Raw genomic sequence first — 11,509 nt, 5'->3', positions numbered from 1 at the left:
AGAAAAAAAAAAAGTGGGGCTTCCAGAAATTAGGAGAGAGACAATCAGTCAGACTAAATATCTGGAGTGGTTAGGTCCTTCCTTACCCATCAGTTCTAGCCTCAGACTGCCCCTAAGGTGGAACACCAAGCAGTGGCTAGGCCTGTGGGACCAATAGGAATAGTGGTGGATGATTGATTGATGGATCACAGAGGGAGCTGACAGATTTATCTTTCTTAGTCACAAACAAACATCTCACTGCGCTTTAACTGTGGTGTGTGTAAAGTATGGTATTTTATTCGTTCGTGCCCCAAGGAAAATGCATGACCTTGACAAGTAGAGCATGACTGGCTTTAGTTTATTTTTTTCCTTTTCATTTGTTGCCACAAGAATGTGGTTTGATGAATTAATTTGCCCTGGGAGGCAAGAAAGCATCCAGATCCCTTCTGTGAAAACTTGATTTTCTGCCACTGTCCTTCTGACCCTCCCTGCATTCACTGTACCTGGCCAAGCTGACTACTGTGGTAAGCCATTTGTTTTCCAAAACACAGTGTTTAAGAGAAGGATCTAGTTAAGAATGCTTATGTTAATACAAAATTGTAGGAATCCGTAGTTTTCCATGTCATATTTGCTTATTTTACAAGGGAATAATTTTTTTTTCTTCAAACTTCAGCTTTTGTCTTCAGCCAAAGCTCGAAGAACCAAGCTGATTCCTTTACATTTCACACGTAATCATCAGTAAGACAAAGCTGCACTAAGCCATCAGTTGCTGACGCAGGCTAATTGATATCTCCCATTGCTTTTAGGAAGAACAGCTTCCACCCTACCACCTCTCATAGGCTAAGGAGTCTCTTTTAACACCCGTGAAAATGCAGAGCTGCTAAGTAGTAGAGAACCATTTCTAATCATGCTTTCCAGAGTTAAATAACATTTAAACTAGGACTGGACATGAGGCTTCTGAACTGAAAGTTGTTTCCCAAAAATTTAGTAGCTATTTAAAAGAGTATGGGAAATTTTAGTCTTGCAAATACAGACATACTGAGGAGCTTTTAACCTCTTTTGTTTAAGAACATCTGAGAGCGTTTCCCAAATATTTTAGCACTAAGAGCATAGTGGAGGGAAAACATTTCATTTGAGAAATAAGCTTTTGATACACTGATGAGAAAATAAATCCTTTCTAATTCACGTCTTAGGACAAAGCAATAAAAAGCTCTTGTGTTTAGAAGACCGAGAAGGCTCAAGTCCCTGCTGAAAGTAATCTGCAAGTAATTTGGGATGCTTTATTTCTAAACCAGGCTTGGAATCACCAGGCCAGAAACAATGATATTTGATATTAGCAGAAAGATATATCATTGAATGTTTTGCTCTTCCTACATATATACAGATTCTCATTGGATTATTTTAAACAAAATTTTCTGTTTTCTGCAACCTCACAAAAAATATACAGGAAAAAATCCAGTCACGTATAAAACCTGTGCTGTCTTGTCCTCACTCTACAATGTTTCTCATCCTCTGTAATGTTTCTAGTAGTAGCTAAGATTGGAGTTCACCTTGCCTGACTTTCATACCTGTGTTCAGTGTCCCTCAGTGAAGACACATTTAGAGGTGATTTATTTTGTCCCCCAGGTACCTGAACTGTGTTTCTTCCAATTTGTGCTTCCTGTCTTCACAACCCATAAGAGATCTTGGACCACTAAAAAACTAGAGTCCTATTTTATCTGTGGCTCAGTGCCTTTCTATTACATAAAGCCTACCATCTCAGATTCTTATGATGTGGCTCCGATATTCCTGCAGGGTATGATTTACCCAGCTACGTCATGTTTTTGTAAACTGTAGCTGCTTGGAACCATAGCTAGAAGAGAGTGCATCAGATCTTATCTCGTCAACGAGCCCCTTCACTTCTGGCAGGCACAAAAATAACTCTACCCTCCTTGCATTTAAGATGGTCACTATTTTTTCCCTCAAATTAAAAAAAAATAATAAGAAAAAGATTTAATGCTTCTTTTTTCTCAGTGCAATTTCAATGCATCAGATTTTATCAGACCTTTACTTCTCCAACTAAATGCAGCTTTGGCGATAGGCATTCCCACCAGTTCTCTGCTGTGGTTTTCTGGTGCTTGACACTGAGACTCAATGCTAAATACAGGGTAAATCACCTTTTGATGTTCTCCAAATAGTCCTTTTTTCCCCAACCTCAGTAGGAGGAATAATTATTTAGATTTTCCAGTTATCACTGCATTCATAAGACTGCTACATTCAGTTCATATATCTGTAGTAGCATAAAAAGCATTTGCTATAGTCATGCATTTTTGTCACATATAGTTTTGTTCCTTTTTCATAAAATCACTAGTGACACTTTAATGATATTGGCAACAGATTAAGCACCAGTATCTTCATTCTGCTTTCCACCCTGCAAAAACATTTTGTCAATCTTATGGGGTTTCTGCCTCCCAGCAGCAGTTGTTCAACTAAGAAGTGTTATTTTTGCTTCCTGTTAATTTAGCTTTATATCCATCAAATTGAGTTTTGCTTTTGCTTCTCTGTAAAAAACATTTTCCACTGAGAGGATGATGACCACTCCTAACAGCACACCTTAGCAAAGCACTGTCCCTGAAAGCATACAGCTTTCCATTTGCTGCTGTGCAGTACTCGTGTATTTAACTCTAAGCTGATGCTTTAGGTATTTCATTCATCTAAACTTACTTGTCACTGACACAAAGTAGGTACAATATCAGTAGCTCTGTGCTTGCACAGTCACAGCCAACTGCACACTAGCAATAAGCAGTTCCAAGAGCTCTCTATCCATTGTCTGATATCTCAGTAGATAGAACATCATCCCGCCTCCAGTGCTGACAGTGAGGTTGGCCCTTTCAGTGATTTTGATCACACCAGCAATGCTGTTCTCTAGCTAATCTGCTAGTTTCTTCTTTCTTTTCTTGTCCAAAGCTGCTCTCACGTACAAGTGCACAGGCGACCAGTGGACAGTGTACTGCAGGGTGATCCGGGAGAAGAACCTGTGCCAGGACATGCGGTGGTATCAGCGCTGTTGCCAGACTTGCAGAGACTTTTATGCAAACAAGATGCAACAGAAGAGTTAATGAACCTGTGCTACTTCTTAGGGTATTACAGCTATTTGTATGTAAGTCACGGACTAGTAGGTCTGAGTACTGGAACTTCATGAGTTGCTACAGTGTGGTGGATTCCAAAGCATACCTATTGAGACTTGAAAACTAACTACAGACTGGATACCAAAGTAATCCAATCATCCACCATAAACAAACAAAAAAGCAAAACAAAAAAATAGAAAAGAGTCATCTCAAGGAGCCAATCATTTTATCATGTTTTGACATCTTTACCTTTTTCATTAATGCTTTTTACTTTAATATATTAAATCATCAGCCACTGGATGGCTTAATACCATTAAAGGACAAGAGTTGCAAAGTGATTACATTGACTAAGGTTATAGGTGCCTCCATGGAGGAAGGCCTCTGGCAAAATAGTTAAGCAAAGGTAGAGACATTATTTAATCTTTTAATCTTGGCTTTCATCTAATGTTTTTCATTCTGAACAGTTATCCCACTGTCGAGTGGGCTTGAAGGGACACACGTAAATGAAAGGCTTAATTTAAAAGAGGGGATTTACTGTAAAAGCTTGTGAAAACTGATAGCAGAGGATGGACATCTCTGAAACTCCCACAGTAAGTTCATTACAATTACATCCAGCATTCTGAGTCATATTTTTTGAGAGCAACTAATAGTGACTGCTCTTCTTTCTAATTTTAAAAAACAATCCTCTCTCTCTTTTCCCCAAAATAATATAGTTTCTTTTATGAAGACTAATTTTTCTCTGAGCTTAATGAAATAGAAGCTTATTAACAGCAGTAGATAGTTATGTTTACGCAAAAACCATTTACAACGAGGTGGGAAAAGCCAGAAAACATTGGATCCAGTAGAGCTCACTGGAGGATTGCTTGATTTAATCTCTTTCAAGCTTTTAGGAGGCATTCAGATAAGGAGAGTACCATGAAACTGGATAGGATTAATACAGAAACACCCTTGGAACAACCTTTGTATGAAGGATGGACTAGAGAGCAGAACAGGTGTTTCTTGTCTTTTGGCTCTTGTATACATCTGAAGGTTATATAGCCTTTTGTATCAAAGTGCTATGAGTGGTACAAGGCATTCAAGATGAAACCCTGAGTGTGCTGAAGCCCTAAGGCCAAGGGCTTCTGTTGCCTTCAGTAAAGGTTAGGATTTTGCTCACTGTATTGTCACGTTTTCTTTTGTGGTGCTATCAGGTTTGGTGCTATCAGATTGGTGCTATCAGAGCACTTAGAAAGTGCTGTATATATGATATCCTCTTCCATGCGTCTGCACTTTAAACCAAACTCCTCTCTGATATGTGAGACTTGAAATGGGAGCTCTACCCAGGGCAGAGTTTGTCCCCACCGTTAGTCCTGCAGACCAATGTCTCTCTATCGTATCTTGCTCCAACATGTATCATTTCCCTTGCCAGGCTCCAAGGCCAGTTGTGCAGTGGTTAAGTTACAGCTCATTCTTCATAATATGAACAGAGCCTTTTGGATGAATTGCAGCTTTGTACTCGCTCTAGAACTGTGTTACTGTTTTACTCCTTGTGGATGAGTGCAGAAGTAAGCCCACCTTTAACCCTGAGCCCACTATGGCTTGCAGCTCCCACCTGTCCTCAAGCTGTCTTTGTTGCTGTTGTCTTCCTTTCAATGCAAGGAGGAATAAAGATTCTTAGTAACTAACATATCTTTAAAGCAACTTTTTTCTTCCTTATTCCAGTTTTCATCAGCATTTTATCAACAGCTGAGTTTTTCAAGCACAGGGAGATATAAATTCATTGACAGACTAATACTGTGCGGGCTTCACATTTGTATCTGTGCTTATTTAGTGCAAACAAGTGTGTGCACACAAGGGCTGGCCTGTATGCACGAAGCCATGTTTGCACACCATTTATTCTCAAGTGCCTGTCACAAACAGATCTGCTTTTCTGTGTCCCAGATGATTTTCGCTACCAGGGAAATGATTCTAACTCGGTTTTTGTTATACTGGATGTTCTTTTGGCACCTGATAGTCAGAATCCAACCTCTCTCTTCTGTTATTCCCACCCTGTATCCCAGATGCAGAGGTTGTGTAAATACTTAGTAAGCAATCAATGAAAAATGTTGTGGGTCCAAGTTCTGGGTCCTGCCTAAGGAAACATGAATTTAGAAGGAATTTTTCTGAATGTCTGAGCACTGAAAACCACCTCACTTGCTCTCTCAGTCCACAAAGTAGCATGCATCAAGCTTTTTTAAAAATGACCAGAAACCAACATTAATTAAAAACTGATAGTACAACACAGCTCCATTGTATTACATTCTCTAACTTCATCTGGTGACAACCCTCCCGTGTTATAATAGCCAGAAAAAAAATATAAGAAGAGTTTAATTCTGTTCAATACTCTTGCACTTCTGTTTTTTATCATTTTATAGGAGCTTTACTATGAATTTACAGCTATGCTCTGCCCTCAGTTACTCCATACTGGTGAAAGAAAAGCTGTTTGTTTTGGTGTATCTATGGCAATACTTTTTTTTTTAGTTGTTCTTAAAAGATTGACACTCTTTAGATTACAGTGGTGGTATTTCCATATTGTAAACAATACTCTGTACTGTTACTAAAGTACTGTACATTTCTAGTTGCACAGTGGTGTTACTGAGTGTAGATTCTCACTATCTCATGTATGGTGCTAATTTTGTTGGTGGAAAAGAATCTTAGCAGTCGATTATTGCTTGATATTTTATTATAATACAGGGATATATCCTCCATGGCAATAATACCATGTAAGTTTTTCATTACAAAGTGAAATGTATATATTTTTCCATTAGTTAATTTGCATATGTACTGTATCCATGGTAATTTTCTTTTTGGTGCTGGTTATAAATAGAAAAGATAAAAACAGTCAAACTGAATGGAACAAGTTGTAAATGAAAACTAAAAAAAGAAAAAGAAATAGAAAAGAGGATCATTCCATTTTGAAAAAAAAATTGAGTATGTTGAATAATAAATTTATTTTTTCCATAACAACTTTAAGAAGGTTTCTGAACTTGAAAAAATGCAATGCAAATCGAGCAGCTAGCATGAAAATTCAGAGCAAGGAGTGAAGCTGTAAGTAGTACCTAATGAATCTGTCTAGTACTGGACTGAGACTGGGATTTGGTTAAGTCTAGGCCAACTATGTGATAGCTGTGGTAAGTATAAAAAGTTTTTTGTCAGTAAGAAATCTGGCATCTCAGAATTCCTGGTGTGCTAACAAATCAAGGAATGATGGGTCTTGTCCCAGCTGGGTTGCAGAATAAAGCACAGGGAGTGTGAATACCTGATTACTGTCTAGCAGGGTCTCTCCTTAGGGACAACAGTAGAACATGCCTGTTTGGAAACAATAACCTAGGTTTTGTTTGGGAAATCACTGTGTATGACTGAGCAGGCTGCCAGGAAGCTAAAGCATATGTCTGGGGACATTTTGCAAGTGCTTTTGGGAAAGGTTGCTTTCAATGTATGTTGGAGCTGAGGTGAAGTGGCAGCTAGCTGTATGTTTAATGGTAGCTGCTCTGCAGGTGCAACCCAATCATAAAGGTTGCTGAGCATATGGAAGTTTATGTTGGAGCTAAACTAGGTCATCCTTTCGAAAGATATCTACATAACCTAGCTGCATACTGCCCTGGTGTGAAATAAACAGAATTACTTCAGTGCTAAGTGTTTTGGATGTGTTTGTTGTAGGCACTAGCCAGTATCTTTGTACTATTTAACTTCCCCTTCAGCCTGGTGAATGTCTTTTTATGAATGGCTGCACACAGGAATGTAGGATCCCTTCCTATCCTGTCTTACAAAGATGCCGTCATCCATATCCCATTTCAGTTCTTGTTAAAAGGACACTGTTGGAGATGGGAGCAGCACCTTTCTAAAGCAGTCCTAAAAGCAAGCCATATCTTCTACGGCTGGTGTGAGAGTCCTCGTCCCAAAATGATTTCCTGAAATTGAGCTTATATCTACTTTAAAAAATAGAGTTCATTTTCTGATCTCATGCTGGCTTCTTGGTACTGGCATAGCACCTGTAGACTCCTAGTTTCAGAGGTAGCCTGAGATACCAGTCCAGCTGCCGTTACATATGACTCTTAACAGCATCAAAATTGTAGAAATTTCATCCAAGTGTTGCTGTATATTAACACATCATTGTGTTTGTGTATTGCCTGGAGTCAACATATGATTGCAATTGTTGACCTGTTTAAACAATAAAACATAGCTATAAGCCTTTGGAAGCCAAAGGCATTACATTAAGCTCGGATATGGCAGTGGCTGGGAGGGGTGTAAGGAATGCTGTCATACATTTGGCTTGAAATTTTCCTGGTATGTGCCAATATGTCTTCTATAAATCTGGTAGGCTTATGTACTTAGTCTGCCTATTTTGCATGTAGCACTTTGCTATTTTTCCTTTATTCCTAATCCCCATCTTTCAACCAGGAAACCAGATGGTTTGAAGCCATTGTCCTTCCCTGTGATCTCAGTTGTCTTTTTATTTAAGGCACCTCAGCCAAGTTCATTAAAGGCAGGTGGGGTTAGATGGCTCCAGTGCTCTGGCATGGAAGTACCATGAGGAAAGTATAATCTCTTCTCAGCTGCTTGGAACTCACTTTTGCTTCCACCAGCTCCGTCTGCTTCCCTCACTCTCTTCCAATTCCTGGTGTACAGCCTTAGCTGTCTCTTGATCCCTCACAGCAAGCTGGCCTGGACCCTGCTTTCTCTGGAAGGAAATTTCTTTCTAAAAAGCTTAATAACGGACCACTTCCCCCAGCATCATGCATCACCCAGAGCATTACTAATTGGAGGACCTTGTTCTGCTGGTAGAGTGAAAGCTGTTTGCTACTTTGTGCTTTCTTCCACTCTACATGGTCTATTGGGAAACGCGTTTCCTCTTTGAAGAACGTCATCACAAACACCAGCATGCTGAGGATATATAGGCAGAAAAGAATTGCACCAGATGCCAGTTCAGTGCACTCACACTTTTCTGATGGTGCAACAAAAGAAGCCCTGGTAGCCTGCTTGCAGACAAGTTACTACAAGTTACTACTATCACTGGTTGGTCGTCTTGCTGTGTGAAAGTAGTGCGCCCAGAAACAGGCAGGATGTGGGAGATGCTCCTCAACTGCATTACTTCTTCGAGTACTTAGACCTGTGCTGGACACACTTGACAATACTTCTCCGTACAACCTGCCCTTCAGCAGCCTTCTGTTTTTTTCAATTGGAAAGCAGGTCAGTATGAAGACAAGAGTTCTTCAAGTGCTACTAATGCACAAAAAACTGTTCTCCTTTCTAAGTGGATTTTTGTTTGTCCTTCTATCACATCTCTGGTTTTTCCCCACTCTCTTTACAAATGGGACTGTCTGCCTGGAAAGAAATGTGCCTTGGACAAACAAGACCAAAGAATCTTCGCTTTGGAGTTCTTGAGAACTGTCTGTTTTTAAAAGGGAGTTTAGACAAGAATGTCTAAGCAGAGAGGGCTCACAACCTCTCCTGTAGCAGCAGCTGCCCCAGAAGGTGGCTGGGTGTCTCCAAAGATGACCTCCGTGCATCTCTCATGGTTCTCTCTTTTCAAGACCCTTTCATGTGACAGACCCCATGATGAATGCCCGGAGGCTGCACTGTACCACGCTGCTTATTTTGTCAGAGCTGCCATTCTGCCAAATGGTGGCCAGACACTCAGACAGAATTTCCCAATTAGCAGAGTCCTGCAGCTGATGTCTGGGGCTGCATCTGTGTGCCCTGTGCATTACTACAGCTGAGACACTGGCGAGGCCCACATGACCCAGGGTAAGTAACCACCTCAGCCATAGGGCAAGGAGGAAGCAGCTGGGCCTTCTTGAAAGATGTGATTTCCCTCAGTTCCTCTTGCTTGGCTATGAAGGCGGCTATTTTGGTGTTTAGTCCTTTCATCCTTCTGCGGCCCTGGGTGGATCTGGAGCCTCCAAAGTGACTCATCTGGGTCATGCCACAAGCCTTGGCTTCCTTCTCAGTCTCAGCAGGGAGCGACTCCACACGCTGATGGTGGCAGATCCCACAGGATGTCAGTGTGTGGGGCCTGCTCCTGGCACAACTCAGACTCCAGGTGAGTCCTTGCATCGTTGGCATCTCCAGCTTCTCCTGAGCCTTGGGCTTATGGCAGTCTCAGTGTAACTCCAGAGATGTCTGCCTTGTTCTTTTCCCTCTGCTCCCCGCAGACACATCTCATGTCCTTGTCCTTGCTGCATGCTTACAGCTGCTTTGTGTCCCAATGCTTTGCACCTTTCAGAAACTTTGCCACTTTTGCTGCATATGCAAAATAGCCTTCCTCCTCAGCACAATTGCATTTAATCTCCCTCAGCCTCGGAAGAAAATATTCTTCTAATTTTACTCCTGCAGTAACCTTGTGTCTACCCTCAGAGTTACTTTCTGGCTGGTGTTTGTTTCTGAGATCTTTTATAATGTTTTAGTGTTTTTGTGCAGTGGCATTTGCATGCTGCAACCAGACATGGATGATGAAGGCCATATGCAAAGAAATGGTCCTCCTCTGAAGACCTTACAGACTGCAGGTGGACATGGGGAAAAGGTAGATTTCCAAAGCAGCTACTTGGCATTATTTGCAGCAGCAATCTGAAAAGGTATGGAGATGAATGTCTGCTTCTTTTGAATGAGCCTATGTTGTGATTCCCATGCTAGCAGGGAGTGGAAAGGGATATCTCCCATTGGTTTCTATCCTCAGATACATTTTTTGTCATTGAAAGTAGCAAAGGATAAAATCCACATAAATTCTGAGATGCCCCATAAAGCAATTGAATTGCAGGGTCCAAATCCAAGCTTGGCTACTGCTCAAAACACAGGCTGGCAGAGAGAGGGAAATGCTGATTCGTTCAGCAGGAGAATGCTGGTAGTGTGCCAGTCTGTATGTCTGCTTCTGCTCCCAAAAAGCATTAGCTATCAAAAGACTGTGGACAGTTTTCTGTAGAGTTGTTGCATACAGCATCATTTTGCAGCCATTGCGATGACAGGCAGTGAAAGTTCAGAATTTGAAAAGGAGGTGTCCTCTAATGGAACACAAAGTTGAGCGCTACCTGGGTCTGGCTAGCAAAGCAAGACAAGCCATTCTTGTGTTGGGGATTTTCTTATTTGTCTTTTTCATTTTCTTGGAAAAGACATTATTTGAACACTTAGCAGCTTCCATTTATTTCCCAGCTCTGCATTTTTCCCCTTGATTTTGTCTCTGATGGCAGAAAGACCCAACCAGACTGCAGCTTTGTTTGGCATCAAACTTGCCTCCTGAGATGATCACACAAGAAGTCTTTTATCACTTTGGCGGCTGAGAGCCAGAGCTGCTTGTGGTGGAAGTTGCTGGGACTGTAACCCCTGGTTGTCGTGGGATGAGAGTCAAGCTTGGCCTGTCAGCAAGGCGAGTTGCAGCAGTCTGAGCCCCTGCCAGGACACGTCAGTACTTCTGAGCGTGCTTCCCTCGGTGCTGCTTTCATTAAGGAAAAGGTATGAAATCCACATCTAAGTTGCACTAGTCCTTTAAAAAAATGAAGTGTTGTCTAAAATAAAAATCCTGTCCAGAATCATGGTCTAATTCCTTAGGAAGTCACTGTAAATTGAACCTCCTCTGCTCTTGTTGCCTAATAACCTCTTAGTTTTCTTATTGATGTAGTTCAACTTCTGTGCTATTGGCACAATGTTATCTTCAGCGCTGTCACCTCTGCTTAATGCACAGGTTTGTGTCGAGGAGGAGGGGTCCTGCTGAACTCCTCAGGCATCAGCAGGTCTCCAAGGCTGCAGTCACCCTTCCTCACAGCTTCCACAGTTCATTTCATAACATGCTTACCACATCTTGAGGACGAGACGCTGACACAGCTAGAGAAATACTGCCATCAGTTGCATTTCCCAGGAGTGAAGAAGTTGTTTCCTTTTCCCAATCATGTTTTGCTGAAGAAATAATTTAAAAGGGAAGAAGAAAAACACACATGATTGTATTAGCAAGATGGAAAACAGCTTTCTGTGGCTTCCAGGTATTTATGTGCCATTGTCTCTACAGTGCCATTAGCAACAGTATTGCCTGTTGCTGACTGTTAAGTATGGACAATTTTGCAATAGCTGTGTGCACCATACCTTTGCAAGCAGTGCCTTTTCCCTGTCTGTCTTTATGGCTTAGCTTATTTGTATGCAAGGCAACAGCAATGTTTATCAAGCCTTTCCATCGGCTGTACAAACTCAGAGCAGAATCAGCTGTGTGCATATGTCCCTTACTGTGAGAGCTTCAGTTTTTGGGAGGTAGGCTCTTGGGCAGATCCTATGAGATTTGATGTTTCTTATGTATCTCTCTAGACAAAGTGCTGCCTATGCATATGGAAAAAGCACATTTGTTTGTTTTCCAGTCTCCCTGTAGAATGGATCTAAAACAGAAGTATCATTCACTATGCAAGCAAAAAAAAAAAAAACAAACC

At 41.2% G+C, this 11,509-nt stretch overlaps 1 protein-coding gene across 1 annotated transcript in view; it reads left to right on the top strand.

The window, feature by feature from the left end:
• Window positions 1–7,416, top strand: part of ADAMTS17 (ADAM metallopeptidase with thrombospondin type 1 motif 17) — a 167,213-nt gene extending 159,797 nt beyond the window's left edge. Inside the window, exon 23 of the mRNA XM_010717544.3 lies at window positions 2,926–7,416. Coding sequence (XP_010715846.1) covers window positions 2,926–3,077 — 152 coding nt within the window. The 3' untranslated portion in view covers window positions 3,078–7,416. The remainder of the gene's footprint in view (window positions 1–2,925) is intronic.
• Window positions 7,417–11,509: the final 4,093 nt, after the last annotated feature.

Source organism: Meleagris gallopavo, chromosome 12, assembly GCF_000146605.3.
Source record: "Meleagris gallopavo isolate NT-WF06-2002-E0010 breed Aviagen turkey brand Nicholas breeding stock chromosome 12, Turkey_5.1, whole genome shotgun sequence".
NCBI classification, from domain to species: Eukaryota; Metazoa; Chordata; class Aves; order Galliformes; family Phasianidae; genus Meleagris; species Meleagris gallopavo.
Note: the sequence above shows the minus strand (reverse complement) of the source record. Positions and strands in the feature narration are given on the sequence as shown.